The 14576-nt window shown below is 37.2% G+C and overlaps 1 protein-coding gene across 3 annotated transcripts in view; it reads right to left on the bottom strand.

Annotated features, from left to right (window-relative positions):
• Positions 1–11139: 11139 nt before the first annotated feature.
• Positions 11140–14576, bottom strand: part of opn7b (opsin 7, group member b) — a 60386-nt gene continuing 56949 nt past the window's right edge. For all 3 annotated transcript variants that reach the window (XM_003438881.5, XM_025901767.1, XM_005448813.4), the window contains exon 6: positions 11140–14517. In XM_003438881.5, the coding sequence (XP_003438929.1) occupies positions 14017–14517 (501 nt within the window). In that variant the 3' untranslated portion in view covers positions 11140–14016. The remainder of the gene's footprint in view (positions 14518–14576) is intronic.

Raw genomic sequence — 14576 nt, 5'->3', positions numbered from 1 at the left:
CTCAGATTGTTAAATCCACCATGTGGAATGTCAGCTGAGTGTACAAGGTCAGCAAAACGTTGAAAGTAATTATTCAGTGAAAGAGTAACACACTTTTTCTCCTGCTTCTGCCTCAGCCAAAACAAGTTAAACTTAGTTTCATTTACTGCCCCTACATGTTTTTCAGTAAAGTGAGCTTCCTTTATAAATAAAGCTTTAAGCCTGTAATGATCAGTGCACCCAGAAAAACCCCACACCTACAAGCAAAAGATGGATTACAAATTTAGACAAAACTTTCAGACAAAAGAAACATTAAAACAAAAGCAGCCACGAATGGTCCTGAAACATCCGTCACTTTCAGTTAATGAATAATTAAATATAAAATGAAATTTAATACAATATACTGTCAAGTGTGTTCATTTTTCTAGACATGTAGAAAGTTAAGTCACCACATTTTAAACAGCTAACTAAAGGTCCGTGTGTTTTCCAGGTTGATAGAACAAATCTTGCAAAATGCCACCTGAAAGCAGTTGTGTGTTACATGAATGCATTGAACTGATAGATGCTTTTTTTTGCCTTTGTAAGTCTATGTTGAACCAACCCCTTTTCCTCCTACAGAAGTGACTTTCACTTTCCCACACTGTCAAGCTGATTGTGACATCACTGGTCTGGTCCAATCATCTTTCTGCTGACCTTCTTCAGGCCAATCAGCCTTCACACTGCATACTTTAAATCTTACTTTGGATCTGTCATTCTCCCTTGCCGACACATTTGTGCAACCCACCTCCTCCCATCACCACCTCTCCATCATCACTCAGGCTCCATTCAAACCTCCATCTTCATCTCCACCACCAACGTCATGACTCCAGGGGGTCCTGCACTAATTCCTATCACTGCTGGGATTCCATTCTGCTGTGACGGGCCATCAGAGTCTAACCACAAAATACCTCAAACTGAATTTTGTTCATCAATAAATTAGTTCCTTCTAATGGCCTCTACTTATTGAACTACAATTACTAATAGTAAAAATTTTGTATTATTTAAAAACTACACAAAAAACACTGTACAAATTTAACTATTCAAAAGTAATAAATAATAATAATAAATAATAAATAGAGTGGAATCATTGTACAAAGAACAAAATGGAAACATTATTCATAGAACATTACTATACATAGTATAGTATACAAAGTAAATTACTATCATATTCAAAGATAAACTGAATGCAAAGTGTAATGTGACTCAACAGTAAATTACATCTACTGCAGTTACAGAAACTGTACTAGACAGTCGAAGGACTTTAGCAGGAAGTGGATGAACTGAGATCGCCAAATTTTGAAGCATCCACCTCCCTACATCTGTATGCAGAGGGTGGAGCTCCACCCTCAGGACTAAGCTATTGCCCACCTTCACCAGACCACAGCATAGAAAACAGCATTCACCACCACAGTATTATCAGACTTTTCACAGCATCTACTAAACACTCACTTACTTATATTAAAATTTGGAGGCATTGCCGACATTGAAAAGTTAACATGCCGCAGCTAATGTTCAGCACATGAAGCAAAGCTGAGTCTGACAGGAAATTAGTGAAATGCTGACATGAAATGAATGCTGATTTAAATGAAGTTCACATTGAAACTGTCTGTCTGCCCTTTACACATTAACAAACGTACTGCCATCTGCATGTGACAGCATAAACAATACAAGTTGTGAAGTGCAAGCAAAAACTAGAGACAGAGCTGTTGACAAAACAGAAAAACCAAGCTAAATCAGATTATTTTTTTTACTTACTACTTACTCTTGTACTGATACAGTTAAAATACATAGTTAAAATATAGTTAAAATACATACAAGGATGTGTTTCTGTTTGTATGATTGTATGTTATGTTGGGGTTTTACCACATAAAGCTAATATTAAAGTTTTTATATTTCTAATCACTATTGTCATGCCATGCTGGCATGCCCTAAAATCTGTGGCCTCGTATTTAAAATAAAATTACTGTAGATAGATAGATAGATAGATAGATAGATAGATAGATAGATAGTGGTGTGGTGGTTAACACTGTTGCCTCACACAGTCCTGAGTTTGACTCCACCATCTCCACCACCGTCCAGAGATGTGTAGTTAGTGGGGTCACGTTAATTGGTGATTCTAAATTGCCCATAGGTGTGAATGACAGTGGTAATGGTTGTCTGTCTTTCTGTGTTAGCCCTGCAATAGACTGGCGACCTCTGGCCGTATGACTGTTGGGATAGGCTCCACCCCTGAAAATGTTGAATTGAATAAAGGGAAGAGAATGGATGGATGGATGTACTCTAGATACTTACATTTTTGATCTCTCATATATAACATGGCTAAACATCCTAGAACTAATCAGTTATAGTTTCCATTTGGGAGGCGCACAAACTTTCCCACACAAATTTCACAAGCTACGATTTAAGAGAAGGATTTAAAGATTAGAATGATGGAACAAGACAGATGGTCAACTTTATAGCATTGCCTGTCCAGTCCTGATAATCACATCTGACACTGACATGCTATTATGAAATCATATCATCCCACTGCAAGCAAAATTCTGTTTCTGAACTGCATGAATAATGTTGATCGATGCAAAATTATTCCTTGTTCCACCTTTCAGTGAAAAAACAACAACGACAAAAAAAACATTGCAGATAATCATCAGGAGGTTTTACACACATCAACACAAGTAACTGCAGGCACTGACAATAGTCTGCCCAAAGAGATGAAAAATACCTGTATCTGGTTTCCAAATCTTACCTTATTCTACCTGAACATGACAGCATTTTAATGATCAGTCATTTTCCCCAAGCAAAGATAAGTGTCTACAACACCTATATTAAAGATGTATCATTAATATTAAAGACATACAGTAGATTAGAGGCATTGGCACTGTCACACATCATTTGTAAAATTAGTTTTGGATGTCTACATGAGGAAAATATGCCCTGTCATTCAGTAAATAGGGGGAAATTACATAATGTCCATGTGAATAACAATAGGAGCTTCTCCAAATGTGGACCTTAACATGAGCGTATATTATTAAAAATAGATCAGAAATGGCCTCTTTAAAACCAGTATACTTTTAAACCAGTATAAACAGTATAAACAGTATGGCAAATAAATAGATTTTTTTTTTCATTTGACAGTGGATTGCAAGTAGTTGTGTAGCAGTTGAGCAACATCCTAAACATCTGGTTACTGCTTTCAATTAATTTTAGATTTTTGTCTAATTCATAAACACAGACAGTGCAATCAGTCTGAGACAGTCTGCACTTGGATTCTGATTATATTTCCATAAAATTGCAAAGCTGCTATGTGCCTACTATATGGTTTGGTTGCTACCAGTTGAACAACTTGCCAACCGGTCAGAGAGTAGACATGTTTCCTCAGTGACTGGAGGTTGCCAGGGGTTGCTGACTGGTCACTTGGCTTATGTGACTAATTGCTTATTTAACTTCACTCAATTAATGATTTATTTAAATTCTTTAAAAAAGACCCCGTGGCTGCTTATTATATGGGATATAATCATCGACCTTAAAACCAGAATGTTTATCACAGTGTATTGTTTTTAATAGTCAGTGTTTTGGGCTCGAGTCTTAGAAAATCATTTAGCCTTTGGCACAGTTAATTATACACTTACCTCAGTGGCTGTGTTGTTATTGCAGCTGCAGACTGGTTCACTCATGTGTTACACTCACATTTAAAAAATTTACTGTTTGTGTTTCTGTATATTTTAGGGCGATTTACTGCAAACTACAGTTTACGTACCACATGCTATTTTCTAAAGCACGCAAAATGTTTTGGGAGTGTATAAATTAAATCTCATGCCAATGAATCTGTCAGAGCAAGAATTTCTAAGTCATGTATAAATTATTTTCTTCTTTTATGCTCTTTGCTTAAGCACAGAAAGGTATGATTTTTCTTCTGCAAGTCTGGTGGGAAAACATTAATGCTTAACACAAGCATGCTTCAAAGTAGGCAGCATCTCACTCTGTCTGAGGCACAGGAAATATCCATAAAACTTCTCAGAGGTAACGATTAGCCAAACACACTGATGAGCTCAGAGCCCTTTGAATATCATTTGAATATATTCTCAAGATATTAACATTTGTTGAAACATTCTGGGTAATCTTTGTGTTGAAAAACTTCAGTCCTGTTTAACTTTTCCTTCTAGGTTGGGAATGTAAATAAAATACATAGTGTGGCTTGGACCCAAATTTGACGTCAGGAAAATCTTCAGAATGAAACGAGTGATTCATTGTGGCTTCATATCACTGTCACCAGGGTGTAGGATCTTAAAAATGAGCGAACTGTTGTTGGGAATATTATGACAGATGTGACTATGAGAGACGTACTGGTCCTGGATGATGCTCAGACGACTGAATGGGAAGATTAAAATGACATTATTTCTTTGGTTTTCAGGTGGGTTCTTCTTCTTTATTCACTACCGCTGGAAGGAAATGAAAATAGTGTTTCTATTACAGCTTTTTAATTAACTCTCTGTCCTGTGTTACTGTCTGCCTCTTACTTGATTTGTGGCAGCATGCCTTGCAGGTACAGGAGGGGAGGTGTTGGCAGATGGTAACACCTCTAAAACTGACAACACCTGAGCCCAGTGATCCACTTAAAACAGTTCTTGAAGCTCAGTTTCTGTCCTAGCTGACACTTTTTTTTGCACCATACTGCATCATACTCAACCTTCTATCCCACCCCTTTTCTCACAGCTTGTCTTAAACAAATTGGCTTGTGTACGTCTCCGTTTGTTCCCCTAGCTTTGCTGGCCAACTTTGTGACAGCTTCTGCAGTGACAGACTTCTACTTTTACAAACACAGCATACAGAAAGAGATCGCCATTGTGTTCCTTTGTGATGTGGTTGGTTATTTCAGTTGTGTCTAACTTACTTTAATACTCTTCCAGCCAGAAAATCAAATTAGACTAATATCCTGTGTTCGTGGATGACTTATTCATGTATGGGATTGGATGTTATTATTCATTGATGAAATTATTGTTACTGGCAGTGTAGTGTAGTTTGGGTCACTGCAGCATGCAGACTGTGGGAGTGAAGACAAGGGTAGGGATTCTAAATGAATTTTAGGCAGGAAATGATGACTTGGCTTAGGTCTTAACGAGGACATTTTTCACATCATGGGATGTGGAAACAGGATCAAGAGAAGAAAGAATCCAACAAGTAAATAAAATGCGATCATGAGTGTGAAAGCTCAAAGGAATTGATCCCTGAAACTATTAAAAACACTGCAAATACTCGCACTTGGAGAAGAAGTTTATGATTAAAAGCTGTCCCTGAAACTGAAGCCTTGTTAAGATTAATTGTACTTCATTACATTGAAATAAAGAAGGAGGAAAATGTAATAAATTCACATTTTGCTGCTTTTTACTGCCAGTGTATACAAGGACATTGGGATTCATTTACATGCTCAGCTCTGTTTATGCAGCTAGTTCACTCATTATTTGGCTCACTGAAGTAAATTGTCACATAAAGGGACAACAGTCAGGCACCCTTCCTGGTGCCTTGGGCAAGATTAGGATTTGATGTGCAGTGATTTAGGTAATTAAGTAATTTATTATTCATATTCTTCACAAAACAAACCAGATGGTTTCTGTTAGTCTGGATTCTTATTGATCAACCAGCTGCAATTACCATCGTAACACAGGCTGTGGGAAAGTTGCGAGATGATAGTGTTGTCAATGTGTCAGGACAAGAAAGTGGAGGACAAGCTTGTTGCAGATGGAAAAAGTTTGCTTTATGTGTTTGAATGTGAAATTTGAAAGTGTTTGAAAGTGAATGTGTCCCTATACAACCTGTATTTATTTATTTTTATTTTTAGTAAATCTAATCTCAAAGTTTCTGATAATGAAAACCTACAAAGTAGCAGGATGCATGAGATATAATCTTGTCCCTTCTAGCTGAAAATCATAGTTTAAACCACCACCTCATGTGTCTCCAATTGTAAACTTTGCTTAGTGTGTTTGTGCTTTTTCATTTGGATTTTGCTTTATTCCAAAGTACTACCCTGCAAGGTGAAAAAACACTGCTAAAGGGGTACCCAGTTCACTGAAGTATAACAAGACGGGGTCAGAACGTGACGAGCCGGCAGTGAGAATGTGTTGACTTAGCTTCTGCAGTCACTCCACGATCATACTTACCTCCCCATCCTGCTCCTAGCAGAGTGTAGCTATTTTGGCAGATGGTGTTCAGCAGGGACATCTTGTTAAGGTGAGGTAGCCAGATCACGTCCATCTGTTTGCATGGAGTGCAACTGCTCTCAACTATATCTAAATCTGCAGGGTTAATGCAATAAGCCAGGTGTGCAAGGAAAAGAATGGGGAAAAAATGATGGGCAGAAACAACAGCAGCTGATAGTGTTTTCAATCCCATGAAATGAAAATGGGGGAAAAATATTTTGCTTTTTAACGTTGTTTCAAGGTCAAAGATGTTGCTAAAACATGGATTTAAATATATGATCTCAATTTATATTGTATGAAAGCCTTTCAAGAATGATTCTTTTTCACTTTCATAATATATGCACGCATACATGACAGGAAGTTCATGTAAAAACCTCTCATTTTGGGTGAAAAATAGCTGACAAATAATCACCACTGTCAGTCAGGAGTCATGTTTTGGAAGTGCACACCGCTGTGGTAAATGTCAATTAGGACTAAAAATCCATGCCATCCTCTTAATAAAACCCCAATAAAACATGATGTGCATGTTTGTGTGTGCACACAAGCAGGACATAATGCAGGAAAATAGGGATAGACACAAGTTACAAGTTAGCAGGGTTGCTGAGGCAGAAAGAGGCTGACCTTCACCTCAGGCAATACTTTTCTTTAGAACATTTTTTTTCCTCAAACTGAAGGCTGATGCTCAAAAATACACGGATCAGTAAAGTAATCTAGTTGGCAGTCGCTTTACAGGACCGTCTGAGACGTATGGCTGCAAGCTGATATGACAAAAAAAAAAAGTCTATTATTGACCTTTGGCATAGGGTACTGCAGTGACAAGTGCACTCATGAGCTACTTCATGCTCGAACATGATGTTCGCGATAACTTTTTAATGCTTAGTGCAGAACAATCAAAAGCTGCTATGTTTTAGGTCAGGGAGGCCACTAACCTCCATGTTTTTCCATTGAAGATAAATGAAATCCCCACATAAAGACTCAGAACTGCTGTTGGCCAACTACTCCCAGATTATGGTAAGATCCAGTAAGTTAAAGTGAGGTAAGGCTCTCTAGGAAAAACACCAGAAAGGCAGTAGTGATCAGCCAGGGGCTTGTGGCTATCCTGTCACAACAAGAAGCTGCACTGGACTGCACTGGACCCAGTTTCAGTGTTTATGGTTGGAGGACTAAGTTGTTTCTTTTAGGGCTCTGCATATAGTATTTAAAAGTAGTTAAAAACAAACAAACAATTAAATACCAAATAATATTTATTTATCATTCCATTTTACTTCTGAGCAAATGATATTGCATTGGGTAAATATGCTTTACACTTTTTTAAACAATCTTTAATATTTTTTAAACAAGAAACAAAAGCTGTAAACATTTTCACAGTGCATCTGAAACATCACTGACAACAATGAGAATAATTTAATACTTCTAACGCATTTGTTCAAGCCTATGTAGTTAGACAGAATTGTTTTCATATACATACATACAGACACACATATACATATTTACACAACACATTCAGCCTTGTTTGTGTCTAAGAAGCTGAAGAAAGGGGCATCAAAACTCCTGGCGTGTGTATTCTCATGAACAAAACTGCATTTCAGAAAATAAAAAGGGAAACATGGATTGATTTGAAGACTTGGCTGTTTTAGTCAGAAAATTCTAGTTGCATTGCTCAATTACATTAATCTTTATTTACAATCCATTAATACAGCTATATGGACGCAGTGCAAACAGAATGTAACATAATATTCTGACCAAGCATAGACTTAAAGGTCTTTGCCATGTTGTCAGGCTGTATCTTGACAGAATATAGAGATACAGAAGATACAGATATAGAAACCTTCAGAAAGAAGGTTAAGATTAATATGATTAGCAAAAGTTTTAACACACTCTAATGATGGGAACAGGATTTATTAATGCTAGGACTAACTATAATTGCACCAAGCTTGAACTTTTTCAGACAGCTCAGACATATTGGCACTAAATTTAACCTCCCTCATTGTAAAATGCTCATATAAGCTTGTATAACAACATTAAAGCCTTCAAAGTACTTGAATATTTCAACTCAAGTTCACCAGATGCATGCACATTAACATCATTATAGATAAGTTTTCACTTGGATAATGGGCTTTATATTATGGCCAACTGAAATCGGTGAGCTCGCTTTTGCAAAATATATATCCAGCCTTTTTTCTCTTTTCTATAGACATTAGAAGGGAAAAAAGGAAATAAGCAGCTTGTTTGGACAGTAACCTTGTATTAAAGTATGAAAAGAGGAAAAAAAAGCATTTAAATTCATCAGTCTGCATTTAAAATATCAAGAAAATAAAAATCATCACCATTTCAAGACACTGCAAGGTGTTGCTCCATCTCTACTTTCACGTTTTGACTGATATTTATAATAACATACATCATAATTTGGCACTTGTACAAACACGTATTATCTTCATCCATGCAAACAATCTCTACATGAAATCCCTGACGTCAGATATATACAATGCAATATTATTTGAAGGAGTAAAGTCAGTGTAGATTACCCAGGTAGAATGGCTAGTGGTACAGATTGCACACCTAGGTAGTTGCAATAATTGTTCCTAGAGTAGAACAGAATAGAAAAAATAGACATCAGAATCAGATTTTCACAGTTATGTTTCCTGTTTTGAACGTCCTTTTTTGCCCAAAGACTGTGGGCAAAACAGAGCCTATCAAGCACTGGACTTGAAGCCGAGTCTTTGATATGTTGTTTTTCATTTTCTTTTCTTTTTTATTATGTTAACCTGCATATTGGTAGAAAAATATGACAGTCCAAGACAGTATTTTGGCTTTGACAGTGAGTGTAAAGGTGCCTGTAACCTTTGGTTGCAGCATGACAAGCGGAAACTTCACACACTTCAGTTTTTATACTACTTTTCTCATTTCAAAATGTTATACTTACTATGAAACCACCATCATTTGTCACATATCAGAAAAATAAATACAATCATTTGTTTCTTTCTGGGAAATGTTTACCATACCATCCTGCACACAGTTCAAAGGCTTTGTGTCACTTTTTTTCAACCTGAAGGTTGTGGAGCAAGAAACAGCAATGAGCTGCAACCCTGAACATCCAGGAACTCTTTGATATATAAATGAAAAGCTGAAGATAATGTTGTTGTCTACAACATCCTCATAAAAAATAACAACTGAGAGCCTGGTTTTGTCTTTGCAAAGGGAGCAAGTTTTTGCAACATGTTTTCACATGTACATGAGTCAGCTGAAATAAACTCGAGCTCCAGACGGCCCGAGGCGTTCCTCACCTCATTTCACAGTTAGCTCCAGGTTCAAAAGATTCTCAAACTTGAACTTCACAAGTCTGGATTAAATTTATCGCAACACTTGAAGTATATAACTCTTTTGATATGGTCAGACTCAAGATTTTCCATTGCTTTTATTCTTGTGAAACCTCATAAAATAGTTTTAAGAACAATCAGAATTATATTACAGCATATACTACAGATCTGGGCTTTGTAAACTCTGATCTGAAGGTTGCCTGGGGTTATCCCACGTTAGAAACTGAAGCAGCTGTCACTTGGTGTTCAGCCAGAAAACATCACTGCAGTAGAAAACGCAAAAGGCTGCACTGTTGGTGGTGTGTTGCATGAGGATGAAGATGCACCAACCTAGTATCATATCGCATTAAAGTACCTCCTGACTGATCTTTAGTGTCGGTGCAGGAGAGAGTTTTTATGTGATGCAGAAAGTGTTGACCGTATTGGCTTTGATTAGTCGCATAACCAAAATTGATACAATCATACTTATGGCCTTCCCTTATCTTAATGACTTTGTAGTTAATGAATATTGTAGGAAATGATATATTAAGTAAACTAATAAGTTGTGACTAACTAATAAATAAAACTAAACTAATCATAAAGTCAGTAGTGGATCTGATTGAGTAACATATTCATGCAAAGCTGGTTTAAGTAATAGATGAGTCCCAGCAGATGTCAAAACACTGTGAAGTGATTCCTAACACCGAGACAAAAGTTAGAATTACAACACTATGAGACACGCTTCTGCAACCTACCTCTCTCATATTCTGTATTGCTGTCACATATTTAATGAGTTATCACATTTAATCACTATTCTGCCCTAACTTGTGTCTTTTCTTTGCAGAAGTAATTTCTTTAAATGTGGTGAATGTGGCACTCATTCATATCTGCGACATATATAAGTAAGGATGACTTACTTACTTTAATTTATTTCAGACTCCCTGGATTCACAGTGCTCATACGTGTTTCAGAAAGAATTCTGCTAATATTTTAAAAATTCCTGGATTTTGAAATAGTTAATAAGTTTGGCAGTGTTTTTTGGGACAATTTTATTAAAGCTGCTTTAAAAAAAATCGGACTCCCCCCTCCTTTTCTTTCCTGGCTCTTCCAAGGTTATACACTTTACTGCCTGTGCACAGTGCCAGAGCAAGTGAGGAAATACTGTGCAGCTGCTGTTTACGGCATCGTCCACATTTGAATAATATTGTGTGCGGCTGTGCATATTCATTTTCATATTCAATAGACCTCAACACAAAGTGTTAGATGCACAACACCAAAAAGAGAAGTACATAATTCTGCTGATTCTCCCACATATCAGTGTTCTAGCCTCAGCAAACTGAGCAGTGCTAATGTCAACCTGAACCCAACTTAAGTTCACAACTGAGAAATAAGCCTTGAGCTAACAAGCGTCTAACCCCAGGGCTAAGTGTCTTGTGAAAAGCCCATGTGGAGTATTATAGTTCAGGTGGTATTAGTAATTTAGAATCCATTTCTCCATAAGCTGTCCCGACTGAGGCTACAGGAGTAATTGCAGCAAACAGCAGAATACACCATATGTGCTGACCTGGTTGTTTTGCATGACTTTAAGCTAATTATTTCATGCCAAACTGAAAGTGAAAGCAGAAAATCTGAAATGCTTTTGTAGTTTGTGTGTGTGTGTGTGTGTGTGTGTGTGTGTGTGTGTGTGTGTGTGTGTGTGTGTGTGTGTGTGTGTGTGTAAACTGCACAGAACTGCAGTCTTCGGTCTCAGCCTTTCTGTAAGAAAGGAATCGTGGTATCAAAGTTATGCCAGTTAATCACAAGTCGCACTCCAGCACATCTAATTAATTTTGCCCATGGCAGGTCGTTTTGTACTTTTGAGTTGATGGCCTATGCTGTTGGGGGGGAGGGGTTATAAAATTGCTTGTTGGACAAACATTTCAGTTAACCTCATCTATGCTCACTATGCTTTTTTTTAAATTAAAATAATGTTGATGGGTGCCGAGGCAATGCCTTGTGTCTCTCACATTAAAAACAAGCAAAAGAAATACTAAAGGCAAGCGTTCTATCCACAGGCAGGCTATTTTCTCCCATTTTGTTAAAATGGCTCGATGATCATCTTAAATCTGCCAATTTCAGTCTTTTTTTTTCTCCTTTCTTGTCTCTGGAGCTGCACACTTACTATTCCCATGAAAGCAAATTTGCACACACTCATTAGAAAAATACACTCACCTACAGAATAAAATAACCACACATTTTTTCTATGCTCCCTTTTCATGCACACACAAACAAGCTCCATTAAAGGTTATCTGATTAAAAGATCGTTCAGCTTTATTACAATTTTGGGTCTTAGTCTCACAGGTTTGGTGCTCAGTGAAGCCAGGAATAATAACACACTAACCTGTTTATTGTGGAAATGTGGAACAGGACAACATTTTTTTAGTACTCTAATTAAAGCCTCTTTCCAAGCCTTAGGGCAACCAAAGTTCATGAAAAAGTTTGTTTTCCTAAAATGCTTGTTTTAAACCAAATAACCATCTCACTTTTTCCTTGGCTAGTTGGGCTTCATTGTAGAGATGCTTCTGTGACATGAAAAAAATCCTAACCCAAAATATGAAAAACAAGCTTTTAAGTTCTTAATGCTGCAGGTGTTTTTGTTTTTTTCATTTTATTTATTTATTTTTCCTTCTTCCTTTTGAAAAGAATGAAAATATGATCCAGCTCTGCCCCCAAAGGCAATTTTATAATCCCAGGCTCGGTATTCAAGATAAATAAATCAACAATCAGCCTTTTAATGTGTCTTTTCCAGAGTTAATGTCATAAAAGATACTAATTCATTTGCAGCAGAAATTTTGCACAAAGAAATTTCTTTTTGCTCTTTCAAACTGGTCTTCAGAAACTGCTAAAACCACCCAAACAGAATCACTGACAGAATTATATGTAGTTCTGATCCCAAACAGGTAGTGTCCATAAGTATTTGGACAGTGTTTTCTTTTTTTGGCAATTTTGCCTCTGCACACCATCACGGTGAGTTTTAAATCAGACAAGAAGTTTAACAAAAGTAACTGCAATAACCTAAAGTTTAAGTTCAGAAATTACAGTCATTTTTATTGTATTGTATTTTTTTCAAATTTATATGTCCCTCAATTTTAGAGGCTCAAATGTAACTGGACGATTTACTGTCAAAAGGTTTCATGCCCAGATCAGACCTGTTCTATCGTTACTACATGACAAATTAAGACTGATGAAAGAATTGGAGTTAATTGCTGAACATGCTTTTTGGTAGCTGTTCACTCTAAATGTCGATATTTTCATTGTACATTAGGCTAAAAAGTAATATTAAATCTATCAGAGAGATAGTCTAAGGAGCTTGGAAAGAAAGTGGCTGAACTTCTTTAAGTTTTGTGAAGATGTTGCATGAAGACTTTTCACCTCTTCAGTTCTGAAGTTCAGAACTGAAGAAGCCTCTTGGATGACAGGTGAAAGATCTTCACAAAGAAGTCCAGTTGCTTTCTTTCCAATCTCCTTAGACTACCATGACCTGGATTACTGAGAACCTACACGGACATATCAGAAAAACATTAGGACCGGTGAAATCAACAACCTGGTGACGTCCATGTTCTAGATTTCAGGCAATGATTGACTGCAAAGTATTTTCATCAAAGTATTGAAAACAATAAAATTATGTTAGTTAGTCCAATTACTTTTGAGTCACTGAAAAAGGGCTTACTATAAAAAAGGCTGAAATGCCTAAACAGCTGACACTCTCCACTCCAACACGATCTTCTTGCCTGGACAGAGGTGACTAGGAAAAATGTAAATTGAAGACAACATCTCCTCCCTGCAGATATACCTTCTGGACAAAAAGGTGGCTCACCAAGCCAAATCTTTCCCTAAGTGCTTTGTATTAACACCCAAAGTGTTTACTTTAACTATAGGAGTAGAGGTTTTGATTTGTCCTCGACAATGAGGTGAAAGCACTCTTTTCATTTTAGATACAACAACAAAGACAACAACAACAATAACCCTGTGGTCCTTCAATTTGAGGCATACATAAATACATAATATTTAAATACAGTACTCGTAATAAAGAGATAAAATGTGGTTCAGGGAGTAGGAAGTTTCATCGTCAGTTCCTCCCTCCAAGTCCAGCGTAAAATGACTTGCATGGTGACTCTTCAGTCTTGGTTAGTTGAGTCTGAGTTTACACTCGAACCGATCAGATAGTTGCTGACACTTGTTAATTTGACCTGATAAAATGCTGATGCACACACCAGTGAAATGTTTGGCTTGCTTATCCTCCTGTATTGGCTTTTAACCACTTTTTTTTTTTTTTTTGGCAGTATCACATATTTGAGGCATGAAAGTAGTTTTAAACTTTTTTTTTTTAATCAGTCTTACCATTTTTGTTTTTGATTACATTTTCACTTTCCCCCCAACTTGCATTTACTGTTATTTGGGCTTCATTCGTGCCACTTTTTGCTTCATACTTCATTTTTACAGTGACTTGTTGTCTAGTTCCACTTGTTCCTCTAGAGGAAGTCACTCTGCATCTCATTGGAGAGCTGGCTGACAGCCACTTCACTGTGTACGGATCCTTGAAGTATCCTGGCGGTTTGCTGAGGACTGTAGTCTATAAAATTTTCTCTATTACCGTTGTCTGTTTCTGGGCAAGGACAGTGTCTGCAGGTCCTGTGGTTCTCTGGTAACCCATTGGATAACCTTGTAGAGTTGCATTCTTCTTTGTGATGGGACTGCCTGCAAATTCCCTTCTCTGCAGAGCCACCCTGGCACAAACATCCACAGAGTCTCCTTCTGCAATTCGCCACATCTCGACACAAGGACTTGCGAAAATTGGGCTTGAAAGCCAGGTAGACGATAGGGTTGTAAAGGGTGGAGGACTTGGCAAAGATAGCTGCCACAGCAAAAGCTATAGGTGGTACAGTTGTTGAGTTACCAAACGCTGCCCACATGGACACAATAGCATATGGACTCCATGCTGTCAGGAAACCGATGCAAACTGCCACTGAAAGCTAAAAATAGACATGATAACACAGCAAATAATGTGCGATGCCAACATGAATTCATGAAG

Source organism: Oreochromis niloticus, linkage group LG20, assembly GCF_001858045.2.
Source record: "Oreochromis niloticus isolate F11D_XX linkage group LG20, O_niloticus_UMD_NMBU, whole genome shotgun sequence".
Taxonomy (NCBI): Eukaryota; Metazoa; Chordata; class Actinopteri; order Cichliformes; family Cichlidae; genus Oreochromis; species Oreochromis niloticus.
The sequence above is the reverse complement of the archived record's forward strand: the minus strand, read 5'-3'. Positions and strand labels throughout refer to the sequence as shown.